This window comes from Oncorhynchus clarkii, unplaced genomic scaffold, assembly GCF_045791955.1.
Source record: "Oncorhynchus clarkii lewisi isolate Uvic-CL-2024 unplaced genomic scaffold, UVic_Ocla_1.0 unplaced_contig_12638_pilon_pilon, whole genome shotgun sequence".
In the NCBI taxonomy this organism is placed as follows: domain Eukaryota; kingdom Metazoa; phylum Chordata; class Actinopteri; order Salmoniformes; family Salmonidae; genus Oncorhynchus; species Oncorhynchus clarkii.
Genome location: NW_027261038.1, coordinates 277,274 through 300,271, shown reverse-complemented (window position 1 = coordinate 300,271; position 22,998 = coordinate 277,274). Strand labels below are relative to the sequence as shown.

The 22,998-nt window shown below is 44.0% G+C and overlaps 1 protein-coding gene across 3 annotated transcripts in view; it reads right to left on the bottom strand.

Moving 5' to 3' along the window:
• LOC139403910 (dual specificity mitogen-activated protein kinase kinase 5-like) overlaps positions 1 to 22,998 on the bottom strand; it is a 125,682-nt gene that overhangs the window by 50,245 nt on the left and 52,439 nt on the right. For 2 of the 3 annotated variants that reach the window (XM_071147105.1, XM_071147106.1), the window contains exons 13-19: positions 19,806 to 19,854; positions 18,291 to 18,364; positions 16,418 to 16,468; positions 16,111 to 16,182; positions 11,273 to 11,302; positions 4,501 to 4,527; positions 4,132 to 4,164 (exon numbers count right to left, since the gene is read on the bottom strand). In XM_071147105.1, coding sequence (XP_071003206.1) covers positions 4,132 to 4,164; positions 4,501 to 4,527; positions 11,273 to 11,302; positions 16,111 to 16,182; positions 16,418 to 16,468; positions 18,291 to 18,364; positions 19,806 to 19,854 — 336 coding nt within the window. The remainder of the gene's footprint in view (positions 1 to 4,131; positions 4,165 to 4,500; positions 4,528 to 11,272; positions 11,303 to 16,110; positions 16,183 to 16,417; positions 16,469 to 18,290; positions 18,365 to 19,805; positions 19,855 to 22,998) is intronic. The other variant, XM_071147107.1, reaches the window with a different exon arrangement.

Sequence of the window (22,998 nt, the reverse complement as noted above, 5' to 3'; positions counted from 1 at the left end):
TCTAACCAATCCTAACCCAGCAGGAGCGACAGTGGCAATTGAATACTCCTGGCTCCACCACCACCTACATGGGTCCGCAACCGTCCCACACTTTCCCATTCCCAGCCGGGCCTCTCCGCTCCTCTCCCCTCATCACCTCTCCTCATCACCTTTCCGCTCCTCTCCCCTCATCACCTCCTCTCCAAGTCCTTGGTCTGCTAGAATGGAGGGTGGTGCTAGCCGCTAGCCCGAGAGCTCCCGCTACCTCTCTCTCGCTGCCAGGGGAGAGCGGTGAAGGACGAGGGAGAAAATAGTTTGAGTGATGCCTTCGCCTTGGTGACTAATGAACAGTTCAGCCCGGGTCAACCCATTACAACTGCAAGCGTTTAATTATTAATTACACCCAATCTATACTCTGTAAAGGACAAGCTTGGTATGTTTAATGTGTGGTTGGGGTGTGTCGGGTTGGGCTCTCTCCTGGCATTGTGTTATTAGCGCGTGTCAGTGAGGAGCTGAAGAGGAGAGTGGAGACAGAAAGGTCCCTTGTTTTAGGGGGTGAAATGGGGTGCTGCGTGCACATGCACACACACTGAAGACAAAACTATACTGCACAAAAATATAAACACAACACGTAAAGGAGCTCTCGGGCTAGCGGCTAGCACCACCCTCCATTCTAGCAGACCAAGGACTTGTAGGCCTGGCTAGTCATAACTACTACTGTAGGCCTGGCTAGTCATAATTGCTACTGTAGGTCTAGCTAGTCATAACTACTACTGTAGGCCTGGCTTGTCATAACTACTACTGTAGGCCTGGCTAGTCATAATTGCTACTGTAGGTCTAGCTAGTCATAACTACTACTGTAGGCCTGGCTAGTCATAACTACTACTGTAGGCCTGGCTAGTCATAACTACTACTGTAGGCCTGGCTAGTCATAACTACTACTGTAGACCTGGCTAGTCATAATTACTACTGTAGACCTGGCTAGTCATAACTACTACTGTAGACCTGGCTAGTCATAACTACTACTGTAGGTCTAGCTAGTCATAATTACTACTGTAGGCCTGGCTTGTCATAACTACTACTGTAGGTCTGGCTAGTCATAATTACTACTGTAGGTCTAGCTAGTCATAATTACTACTGTAGGCCTGGCTAGTCATAATTACTACTGTAGGTCTGGCTAGTCATAACTACTACTGTAGGTCTAGCTAGTCATAATTACTACTGTAGGCCTGGCTAGTCATAATTACTACTGTAGGCCTGGCTAGTCATAACTACTACTGTAGGTCTGGCTAGTCATAACTACTACTGTAGGCCTGGCTAGTCATAACTACTACTGTAGGTCTGGCTAGTCATAATTACTACTGTAGGTCTAGCTAGTCATAACTACTACTGTAGGTCTGGCTAGTCATAACTACTACTATAGGTCTAGCTACAGTATTTGGTTGGCACTCAGACAAAACTCACTAGATTTTCTTCTACTTCCTCCATATACCTACTCATCCCTAGTTCTACAGGACCACATTTGTTTCCTGAGTTGAAATAAAAGATCATAGACATTTTCCATACGCACAAAAAAGCTTATTTCTCTTCATTTGGTTTACAAATGTGTTTATCCCTGTTAGTGAGCATTTCTCCTTCGCCAAGATAATCCATCCACCTGACAGGTGTGGCATATCAAGAAGCATGATCATTACACAGGTGCACCTTCTGCTGGGGACAATAAAAGACCACTCTAAAATGGGCAGTTTTGTCACATAACACAATGCCACAGATGTCTCAAGCATTGAGGGAGTACGCAATTAGCATGCTGACTGCAGGAATGTCCACCAGAGCTGTTGCCCTAGAATTTAATGTTCTAATTTCTCTACCATAAGCCGCCTTCAATATAATTTTGGATCATTTGGCAGTACGTCCATCAGGCCCCGCCCCCACCCACCCACCCACCCACACACACACACACACACACACACACACACACACACACACACACACACACACACACACACACACACACACACACACACACACACACACACACACACACACACACACACACACACACACACACACACACACACACACACACACACACACACACACACACACACACACACCCACGGCCTCCACATCCAAGCGGTCAGAAACAGGGAAGCTCATCTGCGTACTTCGTCGACCTCACCAGGGTCTTAACCTGACTGCAGTACCACGTCGTAACCTATTTCACAAAATATCCTCGCTGTTGAAATATATAATTCTAGAAAGGATTGATACACAGCGCTACATGTAGACTGAGGGGTACACTGCCCTTGACCCTGGTGTGTGTGTGTGTGTGTGTGTGTGTGTGTGTGTGTGTGTGTGTGTGTGTGTGTGTGTGTGTGTGTGTGTGTGTAGGACAGGGAAGTGTGTCAAGGTTCTGGGAACATGTGTTGCTAAGAGTCAGAGGTCAAGGTTAATGCTACATATTGAATGGCCTGACACTCTCTGTGCTCCTTAGACTGGTCATGCTACATTACCTCCTCCAGGTGTGTGTGTGTGTGTGTATATTAAAGCACTTGATTGAGAACATCTGAGTGTGTCTCTATATTCACCTTATGTAGCCTGGCAACAAGGGCGCGGCCATATTTGCTGCGATCAACATTTGGCACATTGACACACAAGCAAACCCAGGGAGGAGATGTGGTTAAATATGAATTACAATGATCAAACTATTAAATATAGAAACCAATTCATCAGGGCACCATTGAAAAAGATGCCCAGCTGAAATGGGATTCCCTGTATAAATAAAGGTTTAATAAAAATATAGTGTGTTTTCACATAGTATAAGCACTACGAAGCTAAAGTTGCCCTGTTAGCATTCCTATAGACTTAACGTGGTGGGTTAGCTAGTTAGGTATGAGCAGAGTCCTGCCTTTTGGTCCAGTTCTGGAGGCCCTGTGTTTTAACTGCTACTTCCAGCATTATCCACTAGTGTTGCTGCAGGTAGAAAATCCTAGGAAATGTTCTGTAATTGACCCAATGTCTCCAATCCAATCAATCGTTTCCGTTTTGCCACGCGTGTGTTTTGAGGGATAACTATTTTTGTCGTGATTCAACAGCGCTCTTCGCTTCACGCTGATGTACTCTAACGGGGGTCATCGGAAGTTGTACAACGGGTCCATTAGGGGGCAGTTAAATGGCAGGAAAGGAAACCAAGCATAAACGTATAAAGAAAACGACAGGGAATTGAAGATCAGAGTATTGACTGAAATAAAAGTGTGTCAAACACTCCGCTGGGATGCTCGTTGCAAATGTCAATAATATATTCTGTAAAACCTGCTACCTTAAGAGTACAAAAGAAAATGCACAATAGACCGCCATCAGAAACAAAGTAACATAAAAGCTTGTAAAAGAGATCTGGCTGAAGAAGTAACAGCTGTTTGGGCTGATACTGGGAGGAAGCTTCCTCCCAGTATCTTCTATTCCTGGCCTGTGTGTGAGAAACTAGAAATAGAAATAATTTTAAAACAACTAAAACCAAATAAAAAACAATCAATTCAGGTCTGAAAACCAACAAACTAAACTTCAAATAAAAATCAGAAAACGAAGAGAAATAAAAACAAAACTATAATAACCTTTGAGAACGAGCAGCAGGCAGCAGTGTGGGTCTATCAATGTGTGTGTGTGTGTGTGTGTGCCTATCAATGTGTATGTATCAATATGTGTGTTTGTCTATCAATGTGTGTGTGTGTGTGTCTATCAATGTGTGTGTGTGTGTGTGTGTCTATCAATGTGTGTGTGTGTGTCTATCAATGTGTGTGTGTGTCTATCAATGTGTGTGTGTGTCTATCAATATGTGCGTATAGAATGGTTCAAGGCAGTAGTAAGGTGTATGTGTGTGTGTGTATACGTGCATCTGTGATCTGCCTGTGTTTGTGTGTCTGTGTGTCTACAGAGCCGCTCAGGGTGGGTGCAGCCTGAGAGAGTGTGTGTGTGTGTGTGTGTGTGTGTATGTGTGTGGAATGGCCCAAGGCGGTTGTGTGTGCGGGGCGGAGGGGGGTGAGCGAGCGCGAGCGAAGCCGTCTGAGCACTGTGCTTCATTAGGAAACAAAATATAAGCTTTCCACACCATTAGGAATGACTTTAGGAGAGAAAGCACATAAGACGCCGACTCACCTCATCAACGATGCATTGCAGTAACTGGAGAGGCTTGAATGGGGAGACAGAGAGAGAGGAGATGGGCAGAAGAAGAAAACGAAGTATTAGTCTACATGAGACGTTACGACAGAGAGGTGGCAGAGAAAATCACTCATGTAATAAAAAGGTATTCACATTAATCAAATGCACCAAGCTCCGGCACAGCCATCGCCTCCTGAATGTTTCTATTATTCTATAATAGCATCTAATCTAATACAGGCAGTTAAGGCCCGCTGTATCATTTCAATGCAAAAAAAAAAAAAACGCAATTTGTGGGACGTTTCAAACGAGGGATCTACTGGAGAGTGAAACACTGTCTTCCCCCACAAAAAATACATCAAATCTCACCATTAAAGATCCTTGGTTTTTCTGAATCTGTAAAGGCAGACGAAGACAAGAAAAGAGAGAGAGAGAGAGAGAGAGAGAGAGAGAGAGAGAGAGAGAGAGAGAGAGAGCGAGAGAGCGAGAGAGCGAGAGAGCGAGAGAGCGAGAGAGAGAGAGAGAGAGACAATATGTAATTAGCATGTCATAATCAAAAGCACACACTTGGACACATTATGATCACTGGGAGAATATGATGGCATCCCCCCGGTGGGCATGTGTTAACACCATCTACATAATAATACACACAATACCCAAACGTTAATAGTCTTGCTCTCATTTGGGGAGGTGGAAGATATACAGCACTGTTCATTTCATCTTCCCTGCTACCCCCTCCAGGTTGTCTAAAGGTGCAGGGTTGTAGAATGAATTGTGCATAATGTATATTTCAAATAGGAATCTGCAGGCTGAGCAAACATTTCCACTCAAACAGATACAAAATAATTAAATGTTGTTAAAAAGAAGGAATAAAAAGTTAAGAGGCTAACATGGGGCTTTGGTCGACCACTAACAACTAACAATTATCCAGTCATCTCTGGTGAGACACTACCAAATGACAAGGGCTCCGTATAGACTATGTTGTCTTCATCCATCACCACTCCACAGAAAACAAACAGCTTCCAACACAAAGTACGTGAAAGTCCAATGACCTGAAATGACGGCTTTGTTCATCAACAGTTTCAATTATTTTACTTCAGATAAATATATAAAAATGAAGAAAAAAACAGTCTTTGAAGTTTTTTTCATGGCCGAAAAGCTCAACAAACAACACAAGAAACGGAGTTGTAGTCAGACAGGGAGAACGTTTTTAATGCATAGATAACAAGAGACCCAAGGTCTTCTGCTTTGAGCTAGATGGCCCATTATGTTTAGTCAATTAATTGCTTGTTTCGTAGGCTCTTTTGATAATGCGTTAGAACTCTTATTGATTCATTCTCTGAATTAACTGACAGCTTTGCAACTCGTGGTAAATCTCAAGAGGCCCTTCATGGCCTCTACACCTATTTTAACTGATTCAGACATACGTTATGGGCGACTACAGAAAACAAATTCATTCAGAAATAATTACTAAACAAAATTGCAAGCTGCTCAGGGGTTGAAATTGGATTGTGGAAGGCAAACTTATTTGAGTTCTATTTTGTCAAGAGTTTGTTCTTTTCGTACACAGTAATTTGATCTGGCGTCAACAAAGTGAGCCGTAACAATGCCGTCCCATCGTTCCATTTAACATAGTCATTGAACGATATAACTTGATGATCTAATTTCCACATCACAACGTAGTATATATATTTGTCCTGGGGGTAATCAGCGCTTCATATGATGATTACGGTCTAACAATATATTAACCTTTCAATGAGTCCCTTGTTGTTTCTGATACAGAGTTGGTTTGAAAATGACGACTACTGTGGACAACAAACTGGAGATTGAATCCTGCAGAGGAAAACAAAAGTGTTCTGTGTTTCACATTCAGGTTAAAACAACTCTAATCATGAACAATAACCCCAAATAAGAGTAGAGGCAAAAATATGGATTTTTTAAAGTCTTGGTTTCAAAATGGACTCCAATACTTCTGAGGGAACAACATTTCAGAGGCAATGGATGGACACTCGAGGTCAGCTCAATGAAACTCCCTCGTTTCATCACAGTCATCAATCACAACAGAATAGACAGACTTGGTTATAAGCAATGGTATTCCTACTCAGTCATCTCAGTCATCATGTAGAAGCTGTTCTCACAGTCTACAGAAAGGGAGACAATGGTATTCCTACTCAGTCATCAGGTAGAAGCTGTTCTCACAGTCTACAGACAGGGAGACAATGGTATTCCTACTCAGTCATCAGGTAGAAGTTGTTCTCTCAGAGCTTCAGCACAGTCTACAGACAGGGAGACAATGGTATTCCTACTCAGTCATCATGTAGAAGTTGTTCTCTCAGTCTTCAGACAGGGAGACGGTGGTATTCCTACTCAGTCATCATGTAGAAGTTGTTCTCTCAGTCTACAGACAGGGAGACGGTGGTATTCCTACTCAGTCATCAGGTAGAAGTTGTTCTCTCAGTCTACAGACAGGGAGACGATGGTATTCCTACTCAGTCATCAGGTAGAAGTTGTTCTCTCAGTCTACAGACAGGGAGACGGTGGTATTCCTACTCAGTCATCATGTAGAAGTTGTTCTCTCAGTCTACAGACAGGGAGACGGTGGTATTCCTACTCAGTCATCATGTAGAAGTTGTTCTCTCAGTCTACAGACAGGGAGACGATGGTATTCCTACTCAGTCATCATGTAGAAGTTGTTCTCTCAGTCTACAGACAGGGAGACGGTGGTATTCCTACTCAGTCATCATGTAGAAGTTGTTCTCTCAGTCTACAGACAGGGAGACGATGGTATTCCTACTCAGTCATCATGTAGAAGTTGTTCTCTCAGTCTACAGACAGGGAGACAATGGTATTCCTACTCAGTCATCATGTAGAAGTTGTTCTCTCAGAGCTTCAGCACAGTCTACAGAAAGGGAGACAATGGTATTCCTACTCAGTCATCATGTAGAAGTTGTTCTCTCAGTCTACAGACAGGGAGACGGTACTGTATTGAAACACTCAATACTTCCATCGGTCTCCCATTTCTATAGATGTTAACAGCTGTGTTGATCTGAAAGGCAGATGTTCCAGGGTTGAGGGGAGCAATAGCTAGAGCATCAAAAAGTACAAAACGTTCACAGACAGGGGTGAATGCGGCCTCTGCATAAAGCATTCAACATGTTTGGAAAATGTGATACTTCATCATATGAAAGTCCCCGCGTCACAACGCAATATGGGGATAGTGTCAAAAGAGTCTACATTACTCAATACTTGGGAGTGCAATCACTGATCTGTTAAATCCCTCTACAGTTTGACATTTTTATGTGATCCCTTCATAACAACACCATCAAACATATTTGAACTACTTCCTGTTCTTCTTCTTCTTCTTCTGCAGAACAATTTAAAATGGAGATGAGGAAAAGGGCCCAAATCAATCAGGGGGGCGCTGCCCCGGCGGCTGTATACACATCACATCCAGTCTGCTGTCTTCAAAGACTTTCAGAGCCATGAGAAAACTCCATTAACTCTCACAACGAATGCAAATGGATCACAACATGGGGTGAGGAGGAATTAAAGAGGCCGTCTCTAATCAATGACAAACACAGGATGAAAACGCCATGGCGTGTGTTCTGTTATCGCCACCTCCGCCCCCCCTGTTACTGTTAACTCATACTCCAGGCAACTCGTATAGTACACACACACACACACACACACACACACACACACACACACACACAAAATGGAAAGGGTGAGTACAGAGGCCCCCTTACAGCGTTACGACAGCTCTTTACAAAAACAAAAAGCACCCCTCTGCCCTTCAAATCCACCCACATCCCACCCAAAACACTGACCCCATTCTCCCAAAACCACGTATCCTGAGCAAATCTCAGGTGCTTACAATTGATTCCATTCTCTCTATTTGTGTTGCTGCCACAGTCGGGTGGACCGTGGAGGGTGATAGCACAGGGGGCTTCTGCGCAGACAGCTGACAGCCTGGGCCCGAGGACGTTCGCCGGCTGCGCCTGGCGAGATGAAGCCGAGCGGCGCTCGGCCGCCACTCTACCCGTTCTACTAGGGCTCTGCTACAGCCTGCAGGTGAACTGTCTGTAACGCCATATGGAGCAGGGAAAATTAACAGAGAGATGAGGAGAGCACTGGCAGCGGGAGATCTCCCTGGCGCACACACTGTCTCTTGGTGTAGCTTTAAATTCCATATGTAGGGAAGATAGAAGGGGAGAGAGAGAGAGAGAGAGAGGATGGGAAAGCAAGAGCGGGGGAAACAGTGTGAGAGAGAGAGAGAGAGCGAGAGAGAGACAGAGAGAGAGACAGAGACAGAGAGAGAGAGAGAGAGAGAGAAACAGTGTGAGAGAGAGAGAGAGAGAGAGGATGGGAAAGCAAGAGCGGGGGAAACAGTGTGAGAGAGAGAGAGAGAGAGAGCGAGAGAGAGACAGAGAGAGAGACAGAGAGAGAGAGAGAGAGAGAGAGACAGACAGAGAGAGAGAGAGAGAAACAGTGAGAGAGAGAGGAAGAATAAATAAATTAATAGGATGTGAAAACATTCAACGCTCCACCACAACGCCTATGGCTCCATTTGTAAAGAACAAGTTTGTCTTTTTTCTTTCTCTGGTTATTTAGGCTAATTTATGAATCAGGTTCTGGTGGAAGTATACAGGCAGACAGACTGTTATAGATTGGATTCAATACATTGGAGATATTAAAGTGTTACCAGAGGTCTCATGCCTATTAAAAAGAAGCATGAAGATGCTGTGAATGATGCTCTCTTCCATACAAAATGGTGGATATGTAAATACCAGAGAAGAACAGACAAGCCCACATCTCTCTGATTCTTATTCAAAAAACTGTGTGTGTGTGTGTGTGTGTGTGTGTGTGTGTGTGTGTGTGACTGTGAGGCATTCATTATTGTATGTAATCATACATTGGCGATTAACATGATAATGGCCACGTTAATAGACACTGCTGAAGATAAGAGTGGCAGCACTCTGAAATGAGACCTGCCTGAGGCAACACACACAATAACCATGGAGACCTCATGTACGTCATCACAGCAGGATGAACACAGGGGGCACAAACACACGTTTGACTGGTCGCCTCAAAACAAGTTTAGTATTTCCCATGTCTCCAGGACTAGTATTAACAAAACGGATTCACTATGCAGCTTAATCACTGTGTAGAGGGCTTATATCCTGTTAATTATTCTCTTCAAGACATCCATTTATTGCAAAGCCCCTACAGAAACACATCTAGGGATAACTATCACAACTACCCTAATTCACAGGTCTTACTCTGCGTACTAAACATCATAAACAATGCCACAGACCCGAGACAATTCCTCTTCTGGACATGCAGCTACGGTATCTTATAGCTACTGAATAGATTCACAACCATGATACACTTGGCATCATATCCCAGTTTCAGTCCGTCAGTGCTATGGTCTCCCTCCAGTCTTATTTGGGTGTTCCAGGCCATCCACAGGCCGACGGTCATGGTAGCCGTGAGTAATGTTCATTAGATTGGTTCGCAGCATGCCTGTTGGGTTAATTAGCACTGGGAAACAAAGTGGTCACCAGCGCAGAGCTTGGACTAATGGTACTAGCGCTCTGCTTTAGCCCACTGGGCTCCTTTAAAATCAGCCTCCACGGAGTTTAGATTTCACAGCTTGGAAACTGTGTACCTTATGAGTCACATATTAAAAGGGGCAGTGCATCGACATTTGACTTAAAAATATATATATATATATATATATCTTGTTCTTGAGCATGAGAAATGTAAAGAGGAAGTGGTGTTGACGATTAAAAAGTCACAACGTATTGGCTTAGCAGCGGTTGAAGGATTGGCACATCGAGACATGGACCTGAAAAGTGCGTTGTAGAACTTAATGTCCCTTTAAAACATGCCAATATGCAGTTGCTTCATCCATTTTTTGGACTTTAAATTAATGATATGTACTGACTGATTGTTGGAGAATATAACCTAGAAATGTCTCACAAGCTTAGTTCAACTGTCGTTCCCCATCTGATCCCAACGTAAGCTAGTTTTGCTCCAATGTTTGTAAATAAACACTATAAAACCTCATCATTCAAACTATCATTTTGATAGGTCAGTCCTTAAATTCACAGACAGAGTTATGGATGTAACAGTGGTTAGATTTCTCTAGCCCCAATTCCTCAGCTATTTACAGAAAGAGGTGCGAGGTAAACACTTCGTTATTGTTTCAACTGCTGATTGATGCTTTCTTTACATTTGACATGTTAGTCATTTAGCAGATGCTCTTATCCAGAGCGACTTACACCTAGTGAGTTCAGACATTTTCATACTTTTGTGGTTGTACTGGTCCCCCGTGGGAATCGAACCCACAACCTGGCGTTATAAGCGCCTTGCTCTGCCAACTGAGAAACATGGAACCCTTTATGTAGAAAGGACACACGTATTATTTTTAGGTATTTGGGACAATAATTGAGGTACCTGACTCCAGCCCATTCCTTTCACAAAACAATGCTCTTTAAAACCCGCATTGCATTATTTTATGGTTGTTTGGAGGTTTATAGAAAGTTCTACATACTCAGTAGCCATTTTGTCTTGTCATTCTATTTTCCTCTCAGAAGAATGAATAATGGAAAGTAAGTCGGAGTAGTTGAAGCACACAATGGATAAAGTAGATGTCACAAAGCCAGGTGACCTTTCAGAAAGGTCACTCTTGATCAAGTGAGAAGACCTTTTGGTCCAGTGACACATCATAAACAACACTCAAAAGAATCCACTCAATAACCACCATTACAGCCACCATCCACATGGCTTTCCAAGATGGCCGCCATGCAGCCAGTCAGGCGAGGTAACCAAGTTCAGCATGCTCAGAGGAGGATTATGGCTCTAAGCCCTCATTTGGGCCTAATTAAAGAGCTGATGGGATTCAGCAGACCTCTTCTGTGGCTCAGCAATTACATTTGAAGATGAGTAGGATTGTAGGAGTAGGGTCAACATGGAGAATGGATAAGAGTCACTACGGGACCACCAGTGACATCACAAACAGAATTAAGGGAGTGAGAAAGACCCTATGACCATATGTTGTCATGACACCCTACTGTGTGGCTTCTACATAGCTAAACATGAAGCCATGTGAATGGAATGTAGTGAGGAAGGGACTCACCTGTGGATAGGGGAAAGCGCCCAGTGCCAACTGTGGAAAGAGAAAAACACGACAATAAGGGTGACAGCAAAGGCTGCGAAAATAATAAACAGGCCTCCCGGGACTATCAACAGCTCTGTTACAGGGGCCTCCTGACTGGTGCTGTGGTCTGAGGCTCTGCATCTCAGTGCTAGCTGTGGTCTAAGGCTCTGCATCTCAGTGTTAGCTGTGGCCTAAGGCTCTGCATCTCAGTGCTAGCTGTGGTCTAAGGCTCTGCATCTCAGTGCTAGCTGTGGTCTGAGGCTCTGCATCTCAGTGTTAGCTGTGGCCTAAGGCTCTGCATCTCAGTGCTAGCTGTGGTCTAAGGCTCTGCATCTCAGTGCTAGCTGTGGTCTAAGGCTCTGCATCTCAGTGTTAGCTGTGGCCTAAGGCTCTGCATCTCAGTGCTAGCTGTGGTCTAAGGCTCTGCATCTCAGTGCTAGCTGTGGTCTAAGGCTCTGCATCTCAGTGCTAGCTGTGGTCTGGGGCTCTGCATCTCAGTGCTAGCTGTGGTCTGGGGCTCTGCATCTCAGTGCTAGCTGTGATCTGGGGCTCTGCATCTCAGTGCTAGCTGTGGTCTAAGGCTCTGCATCTCAGTGCTAGCTGTGGTCTAAGGCTCTGCATCTCCGTGCTAGCTGTGGTCTAAGGCTCTGCATCTCAGTGCTAGCTGTGCCACTAGAGTTTCTGGGTTCGAGTCCAGGCTCTGTCGCAGCCGGCCGCGGTCGGGAGACCCATGGGGCGGCGCACATTTGGCCCAGCGTCGTCCGGGTTAGGGGAGGATTTGACCGGCAGGGATATCCTTGTCCCATCGCGCTCTAGCGACTCCTGGGGCGTGCCGGGCGCAGTGCACGCTGACACGGTCGCCAGGTGTACGGTGTTTCCTGCGACACATTGGTGCGGCTGGCTTACGGGTTAAGTGGCCATTGTGTCAAGAAGCAGTGCAGCTTGGTTGGGTTGTGTGTTTCGGAGGACGCACGGCTCTCAACCTTCGCCTCTTCAGAGTCCATACGGGAGTTGCAGCGATGAGACAAGACTGTAACTACCAATTGGAAACCACGAAATTGGGGAGAAAAAGTGGTAAAAATACGTGTGTGTATATATATTTATATATATATATATATATATATATATATATATATATATATATGTGTGTATGTATGTTTACCCCTTTTTCTCCCCAATTTCGTGGTTTCCAATTGGTAGTTACAGTCTTGTCTAATCATTTGTATATGTATGTATGTATGTATATATATATATTTAACAAACATAAAGATATAAAACTGTATTTTTTTGTGAAGAATCAACAACAAGTGGGACACAATCATGAAGTGGAACGACATTTATTGGATATTTCAAACTTTTTTAACAAATCAAAAACTGAAAAATTGGGCGTGCAAAATTATTCAGCCCCTTTACTTTCAGTGCAGCAAACTCGCTCCAGAAGTTCAGTGAGGATCTCTGAATGATCCAATGTTGACCTAAATGACTAATGATGATAAATACAATCCACCTGTGTGTAATCAAGTCTCCGTATAAATGCACCTGCACTGTGATAGTCTCAGAGGTCCGTTAAAAGCGCAGAGAGCATCATGACGAACAAGGAACACACCAGGCAGGTCCGAGATACTGTTGTAAAGAAGTTTAAAGCCGGATTTGGATACAAAAAGATTTCCCAAGCTTTAAACATCCCAAGGAGCACTTTGCAAGCGATAATATTGAAATGGAAGGGGTATCAGACCACTGCAAATCTACCAAGACCTCGCCGTCCCTCTAAACTTTCAGCTCATACAAGGAGAAGACTGATCAGAGATGCAGCCAAGAGGCCCATGATCACTCTGGATGAACTGCAGAGATCTACAGCTGAGGTGGGAGACTCTGTCCATAGGACAACAATCAGTCGTATATTGCACAAATCTGGCCTTTATGGAAGAGTGGCAAGAAGAAAGCCATTTCTTAAAGATATCCATAAAAAGTGTAGTTTAAAGTTTGCCACAAGCCACCTGGGAGACACACCAAACATGTGGAAGAAGGTGCTCTGGTCAGATGAAACCAAAATTGAACTTTTTGGCAACAATGCAAAACGTTATGTTTGGCGTAAAAGCAACACAGCTGAACACACCATCCCCACTGTCAAACATGGTGGTGGCAGCATCATGGTTTGGGCCTGCTTTTCTTCAGCAGGGACAGGGAAGATGGTTAAAATTGATGGGAAGATGGATGGAGCCAAATACAGGACCATTCTGGAAGAAAACCTGATGGAGTCTGCAAAAGACCTGAGACTGGGACGGAGATTTGTCTTCCAACAAGACAATGATCCAAAACATAAAGCAAAATCTACAATGGAATGGTTCAAAAATAAACATATCCAGGTGTTAGAATGGCCAAGTCAAAGTCCAGACCTGAATCCAATCGAGAATCTGTGGAAAGAACTGAAAACTGCTGTTTACAAATGCTCTCCATCCAACCTCACTGAGCTCAAGCTGTTTTGCAAGGAGGAATGGGAAAAAATGTTGGTCTCTCGATGTGCAAAACTGATAGAGACATACCCCAAGCGACTTACAGCTGTAATCGCAGCAAAAGGTGGCGCTACAAAGTATTAACTTAAGGGGGCTGAATAATTTTGCACGGCCAATTTTTCAGTTTTTGATTTGTTAAAAAAGTTTGAAATATCCAATAAATGTCGTTCCACTTCATGATTGTGTCCCACTTGTTGTTGATTCTTCACAAAAAAATACAGTTTTATATCTTTATGTTTGAAGCCTGAAATGTGGCAAAAGGTCGCAAAGTTCAAGGGGGCCGAATACTTTCGCAAGGCACTGTATATATATATATATATATATATATATATATATATATATATATATATATATATATATATATATATATATATATATATATATATATATATATACACACATATACACACAAAAATACAAACACATATATATATATATATATATATATTTTTTTTTTATATATGTGTGTGTGTGTGTGTGTGTGTGTGTGTGTGTGTGTGTGTGTGTGTGTGTGTGTATTTATATATAAAAATATATATGTATGTGTTTATATTTGTAAACAAAAATGCAAGAAATATATATATATATATATATATATATAAATACATAAGTGATTATTGGACAAGTATTAGAAAGGGGAGGAAGTTTAATAAAACAGGTCTACAGGAACTATCAGGAATATGAAGTCCCTATCAGTTTAAATGTGGTTGAAGCACACTGGATTTGTTTTAGGACTGTGGTGGAAATGCGTGGAAATAGGAGTTCATAGGTGGTCTAATCTCCTCACGGAGGGAGACTAGCTGAAGCGTGTTCCAGATTAGAGAGGCCAGTCTTTGAGAGGGGCTCAGTGCGCCCCCGTCGAATAACCCCCTTCCTCAAAGAACATCGGCTATTAGTTAATAACACCCCCTGCAACCCCGCCGCCCCCCCGCCGAGACCAGCACAGAGAGAGAAGCAGAGAGGTTGGAACGATGGAGGGATAAATTCATGTGATGTATGACTACACCGGAAAATATCCAACCCGCTTGTGACATTTGGCAATTCACTTTGTCTGGCGTCTTTAATCTTGGTTTTTATCTCTGATGATGTCGGCGCCATCACGTTATTACGACGATGTCAATACACGAGAAAACCCATGCTGGCCTTGAACGTGGACCGACTGCTAGCGATGGCAGATTAATCCAAATGAAGAGGAGAGTTTAAAAGCCGTTTCATTTAGACTAATGCACACTTACCTGTATGGTTCTCTCTCTCTCTCACTAACGATTCACAAAGAGGAGAGGGCTTTGATCCTGTGGCGAGAAAACTCTATCTTGATCAAACTGAGATTGTGTCGATAATTCAGACAGACTTGTATTTTCCGCAGCCCCATCCGTTACGGTTACAACGGTGATAATATTCAACAGTATTGACAAACAGTGTAGAGGCCAGAGAGGGTAAAGCGTTTGTCAGAGCTGTGGAAATAGGAGTCCTTGACGGGAATACATTGAGAATCAATAGGTGTCAATGGGGACGACAGGGCCTGGCCAAATGTAGTACTGAAATAAAAACACTATTCTAAAATGGAGCCCCTTGACACCCACACACACCCAGACACACACACACACACACACACACACACACACACACACACACACACACACACACACACACACACACACACACACACACACACACACACACACGCAAACACACGCAAACACCTGCACTCTGCAATCACAGACACACACACACAAACACCTGCACTCTGCAATCACAGACACACAGACACACACACAAACACCTGCACTCTGCAATCACAGACACACAGACACACCTGCACTCTGCAATCACAGACACACACAAACACCTGCACTCTGCAATCACAGACACAAACACCTGCACTCTGCAATCACAGACACACAGACACACACACAAACACCTGCACTCTGCAATCACAGACACACAGACACACCTGCACTCTGCAATCACAGACACACACAAACACCTGCACTCTGCAATCACAGACACACACACCTGCACTCTGCAATCACAGACACACAGACACACACACAAACACCTGCACTCTGCAATCACAGACACACAGACACACACACAAACACCTGCACTCTGCAATCACAGACACACACACACACACCTGCACTCTGCAATCACAGACACACAGACACACACACACAAACACCTGCACTCTGCAATCACAGACACACACAAATGCCTGCACTCTGCAATCACAGACACACACAAACACCTACACTCTGCAATCACAGACAATGACGCACACAAACGCCTGCACTCTGCACTCACCTCCATGAAGGAGATGCCCACGCTCCAGACGTCTGAATGGATACCATACTGCTCCCCAGATATCCTCTCAGGCTGCAGGGTACAAACAAGGGAGTCAGATGAGTTATGCTGTGGTTGACTTGAGATGTACGAAATGTGATTGTGTTACGCTATAGTGTGCCATTTGTGGTTACTGCATGATCAGATGTGTCCTGTCAATGTTTCTCCTACCACATTTTCAAGGCTGGACCCCCAAAACAACACACAGAGCCTCTTTCACCAAGATGTCCAACTACCACCAAAATCTATTCCTATTAGGTCTACTTACTGCCATGTAGGCGTTAGTTCCCACATACGTCTTGGCGATGGAATTCACCAACTGCAAACAAAAGAGGTTAGATTGATCAACTGTAGATGGGTGAATGGGTTTCTTTCTTTCCATCAGTAACAATTGACTGAGCAAAATACTTGTGCTTTTACTTTGGCCTTCCAGTCGATCTGTCCAACTGTTTGACATGAGGACAGACTGTACCATACTGGTAAAGGTCATTCAGTTTTGTCCAAATTATGGCAAACCAGCAAACTGATTTGTTTATGGGAACTGTACACTTCACATTACACTGTATATAAATGGCATCATTACATTACAAAACATAACATGCTATTATTTCACTGTATAACAAGGTGGCTATAGCTGAAACAAGGTGACCATAGTGATGGATATAACTGAAACAAGATGGCCATAACTGAAACAAGATGGATATAACTGAAACAAGATGGCCATAACTGAAACAAGATGGCCATAACTGAAATGAGGTGGATATAACTGAAACAAGATGGCTAACTGAAACAAGATGGCCATAGTGATGGATATAACTGAAGCATGATGGCTATAACTGAAACATGATGGCCATAGTGATGGCTATAACTGAAACAAGGTGACCATAGTGATGGCTATAACTGAAACAAGGTGACCATAGTGATGGCTATAACTGAAACAAGATGGCCATAACTGAAACAAGATGGCCATAACTGAAACAAGGTGGCCATAACTGAAACAAGATGGCCATAACTGAAACAAGATGGCCATAACTGAAACAAGATGGCCATAACTGAAACAAGATGGCCATAACTGAAACAAGATGGCCATAGTGATGGCTATCACTGAAACAAGATGGCCATAGTGATGGCTATAACTGAAACAAGATGGCCATAGTGATGGCTATAACTGAAACAAGATGGCCATAGTGATGGCTATAACTGAAACAAAAGAGTCGGCATAGCAGAGACTGTTTGTCCTACATTAAGTACAGCTCCCATCTCCATCTCCTTTCCCTCCGTGACTTACATACCCAAATCTATTGAAACGTCAGTGTTACTGTGGTCTGTTCCCAGCCCTCTCACAGGGGACCAGGATGAGGACATGGGGACGTCGGAGTGTGTGTGTGAGCACAATGGGACATGCCATGGATGACAGGGCTGTGATAATGAGTGAATGATTGTGTTCCCCGATGGCTCCTGTGTTTGGAGGGGAGGTCCTGCTCAGGGAAGGCAGAGACACTGACCTTCCTACAGGGCAGTGTGTGTGTGTTGAGGTAAATCTTGTATTCAGAAGCCTGTGCAGGGGTCAACGCTGCTTCACATCTCCAAGGAGAGAGGGATGAAAATTAATTAAAATTGGGGCGTGGGGGTGACAGGGTGAGAGAGAGTAGGGGGGAGTTATTCCCGGGGGTCTTTGGGGGAGTTGGAAGGGCTGTCCCAGGGTGACGTAATGACATGACACACAGATACACACACACACACACACCTCAGCTATTGTCTGCCCAGCCACGCTCTTGCCACGTCCATCAAAGGCATATCAATGAAGCTTTGACGTTGTGTGTGTGTGTGTATGTGTGTGTGAGTAGTAATTATAACAAGTGCATGTTTTGGAGTGCCTGTGGAACAATGGTAGTGAGGAAGTTAATGTGAGAGGCTGTCCCTCAAGGTGCTTCCACTGTCGTGAGGACACAATGAATAGGTCCAGATTGACAGGTTGACTACACACACACACACACACACACACACACACAGAGAGAGAGCGAGACACACACTGGTGTCTCAATACACACAGAGAGAGAAACAGATCACAAATACAAGACACACACACAGAGGTATAAACACACACACAGAGGTATAAACACACACACGGGGGACTGTACCTGCGTGCTGACTCCAAAGTCACAGAGCTTCACTTGACCTCTAGTGTTGACCAGCATGTTGGAAGGCTTGACGTCTACAGAAACAAGTACATACAGTAACAGCTGCTACCTCCTCCAATCAGACTGTACTCATGTTATATCTTCGTTTGACCAGTTTCTCCCAGCAAGAAAATTACCCTGCAGCAACAGGAAGTGATTATCCTGCAGCAACAGGAAGTGATTATCCTGCAGCAACAGGAAATGATTATCCTGCAGCAACAGGAAATGATTATCCTGCAGCAACAGGAAATGATTATCCTGCAGCAACAGGAAATTATTATCCTGCAGCAACAGGAAATTATTATTATTTCCGTGCTACATTTTTTTTTGGGGGGGGGGGGCAAATCAAGTCTAACATTTTCAAGTGGAAATTACAAACTTTAGAAGAAATGTTAAACCTTGAATACACTACTAAGTTACATTTTCTGAAGCGCAGGAAGATTCCCTGTGACAAAAGTGATCAATGTAAGACCACATATCTGTACTGTATACAGCATCATGACAGTATGTCCTTCCATGATATTCTACGTATACCTTTCACCTCACTGACCTCTGTAGAATCCAAATCACTGACCTCTGTAGAATCTACTACCTTTCACCTCACTGACCTCTGTAGAATCCACATCACTGACCTCTGTAGAATCTCCTACCTTCCACCTCACTGACCTCTGTAGAATCCACATCACTGACCTCTGTAGAATCTCCTACCTTTCACCTCACTGACCTCTGTAGAATCCACATCACTGACCTCTGTAGAATCCACATCACTGACCTCTGTAGAATCTCCTACCTTCCACCTCACTGACCTCTGTAGAATCTACTACCTTCCACCTCACTGACCTCTGTAGAATATCCTACCTTCCACCTCACTGACCTCTGTAGAATATCCTACCTTCCACCTCACTGACCTCTGTAGAATCTACTACCTCCCACCTCACTGACCTCTGTAGAATCTCTTACCTTTCACCTCACTGACCTCTGTAGAATCTCCTACCTTTCACCTCACTGACCTCTGTAGAATCTCCTACCTTTCACCTCACTGACCTCTGTAGAATCTACTACCTTCCACACCACTGACCTCTGTAGAATATCCTACCTTTCACCTCACTGACCTCTGTAGAATCCACATCACTGACCTCTGTAGAATCTCCTACCTTTCACCTCACTGACCTCTGTAGAATCCACATCACTGACCTCTGTAGAATCTACTACCTTCCACATCACTGACCTCTGTAGAATCTACTACCTTCCACATCACTGACCTCTGTGTAGAATCTACTACCTTCCACCTCACTGACCTCTGTGTAGAATCTACTACCTCCCACCTCACTGACCTCTGTGTAGAATCTACTACCTTCCATATCACTGACCTCTGTGTAGAATCTACTACCTTCCACATCACTGACCTCTGTGTAGAATCTACTACCTTTCACCTCACCGACCTCTGTAGAATCTACTACCTTTCACACCACTGACCTCTGTGAAGAATCTTCAGGCTCCATAGATAGGTTAGGCCTTTCACAACCTGAAGACAGATCGGAGATATGGAGTTCAGAATTCAACAATACCCAAAACCACTGCTTTCAGACACAGGTGGGCTAACTCATTTGGGAAACCCTTTATATAAAGGACCTTCAGAAAGAATTCACACCCCCTGGCCTTGACTTATTCCCCATTTTGTTGTTACAGGCTGAATTCAAAATCCATTCAATATATTTTTCTCTCTCAGTCATCTACACACAATACCCCACCATGTCAAAGACAAAAAATGTTTTTTAGAAACTTTAGCAAATTTATTGAAAATCAAATACAGAAATATCTAATTTACTTAAATATTCACACCACAGAGTCAATACTTTGTAGTAGCACTTTTGCCTGTGAGTCTTTCTGTGCAAGTCTCTTTCCACACCTGGACTGTACAACACTTGCCCATTTTTATTTAAAAAATTCTTCAAGCTCTGTCAAATTGGTTTTTGATCATTGTTAGACAACCATTTTCAGATTTTCAAGTAGATTTAAGTCAAAACTGTAACTCGGCCACTCAGGAACATTCACTGTCTTTTTGGTAAGCAAGTCCAGTGTATATTTGGCCTTGTGTTTTAGGTTATTGTCCTGCTGAAAGGTGAATTCATCTCCCAGTGTCTGGTGGAAAGTAGATTGAACCAAGTTATCCTCTAGGATGTTGCCTGTGCATTCCATTTATTTTTTTTATCCTGAAAAACTCCTCAATCCTTAATTAAGGATTACAAGCATACCCATTACATGATGCAGCCACCGCTATGCTTGAAAATATGTTCGTTCGGTGATTGACGTCACCGGCTTTCTAGCCATCGCCGCTCCATTTTTCATAGATCCATTTGTCGTGTCTTGTTTCCATACACACCTGGTTTTCATATATCCATTTGTCTGGTCTTGTTTCCATACACACCTGGTTCTCATTTCCCCAATCAATCTACTTGTATTTAACCCTCTGTTTCCCATCATGGTTTGTGTGTAATTGTTTCATGTTATTGTGGTGTTTTATTACGCGCTTTATTCTTGTATGTTCCGTGTTTTGAGCGTGTTTGATTTATGTAGTGCTCTCGTTTTTGGATCAGAATAAAAGTGTGCCTGTTAACATCACTCTACTCTCCTGCACCTGACTTCGCCTCTATACACCCGTCGACAGAATTACACACCTCTAATGGAGGCAGCAGGAGCAGGTACCCCGGTTAGAGGAGTCGAGGAGCGCGTCCAGGAACATTCGGCCATGTTACATCATCTTGGTGCCATGATGGATCACGTTGTCAAGACCATGGACCGCTGGGAGAGACAGGAAGTCTCTCCAGTGCCTCGACCAGCACAACCGGGGTTGTCTCCACCCGTTCCATCCAGAGAGAGTTACAGTGGAATGCGTCTCTCCCTCCCAGGGAGTATGATGGAACAGCAGCACAGTGCCAGGGATTCTTGTTACAACTGGACCTCTACCTGGCCACTGTGCATCCAGCTCCCTCAGGAGGGGAGAGAGTGGCCGTCCTCATCTTCTGCCTCACAGGAAGAGCGCTGGAGTGGGCAAACGCCATGTGGAGAGAAGGAGACATGGCGCCAGACCACTTCGAGGAGTTCACCTGTCGCTTCCAGGCCGTCTTCGACCATTCACCTGAGGGCAGAGCGGCGGGGAGAGGCTCTTCCATTTGAGACAGGGGACGAGGAGCGCCCAGGACTTCGCCCTGTAATTCCGGCCCTTGGCCGCCGGAGCAGGCTGGAATGACAGGACCCTCATCGACCACTATCGATGCAGCCTACGAGAGGACGTCTGACGTGAGCTGGCCTGCAGGGATGTCACCATTTCCTTTGACCAACTGGTGGATTTGTCCATCCGGTTGGATAACCTGCTGGTCACCTGTGGATGTCCAGAGGGGGCTCTGTCGGTTCCATCATCCAGCACTCCTGCTCCAGTGCCCATGGTGTTAGGAGGGGCTGCTCATAGGGAGACTGGAGGAGGAGCCATCACGTGTGCCATCTGTGGCCGCAGAGGACACACTGCTGGTCGGTGCCGTGTTGGTTCCTCTGGGAGTCGAGGCAACAGGCAGGGCACTCTGGCGTCACACCAGGTGAGTTTGCACCACACTCATCCAGAGTCCTCTGTTGATCAACTATTTGTGCCGGTTTGTTCCCCTGAATTTTTCCCACATTCCAAGCATAAAGCGCTCGTTGATTCAGGCGCAGCTGGGAATTTTTTTATCGACAGAGCATTAGCCATTAGGTTAGGGATTTATTCTGGTATGTTCCGTGTTTTGAGCGTGTTTGATTTATGTAGTGCTCTCGTTTTTGGAACTAAATAAAAGTGTGCCTGCTTACATCACTCTACTCTCCTGCACCTGACTTCACCTCTATACACCCGTTGACAAGAGTGGTACTCAGTAAGGTGTTGTATTGGATTTGCCCCAAGCATAACACTTTGTATTGAGGACAAAAAGTGAATTGATTTGGCAATTATTTGGGCACTATTACTTTATTGCTTTGTTGCAAACAGGATGCATGTTTTGGAATATTTTTACTATGTACAGGCTTCCTTCTTTTCACTGTCATTTAGGTTATTATTGTGGAGTAACTACAATGTTGTTGACCCATACTCAGTTTTCTCCTAGCACATCCATTAAACTCTAACTGTTTTAAAGTCATCATTGGCCTCATGGTGAAATCCCTGAACGGTTTCCTTCCTCTGAGTTAGGAAGGACGCCTGTATTTGTGTAGTGACTGGGTGTTTTGATACACCATCTAAAAGGGGAAATAAATAACTTCACCAAGCTCAAAGGGAGATTCAATGTCTACCAATAGGTTCCCTTCTTTGTGAGGCATTGGAAAACCTCCCTGGTCTTTGTGGTTGAACCCTAAATTCACTGCTCGACTGAGGGACTTTACAGATAACTGTATGTGTGGGGTACGGAGATGAGGTATTCATTCAAAAAATAATGCTAAACACTATTATTGCACACAGAGTGAGTCCATGCAACTTATTATTAACTTGTTAAGCAACATTTGACTTCTAAACACATTTAGGCTTGTCATAACAGAGGGGTTGAATACTTATTGACTCAAGACATTTCAGCTTTAATATGTAAAAAAATCATAATTCCACTGACATGATGGGGTTATTGTGTGTAGGCCAGTGTGGAAAAAAACCCAA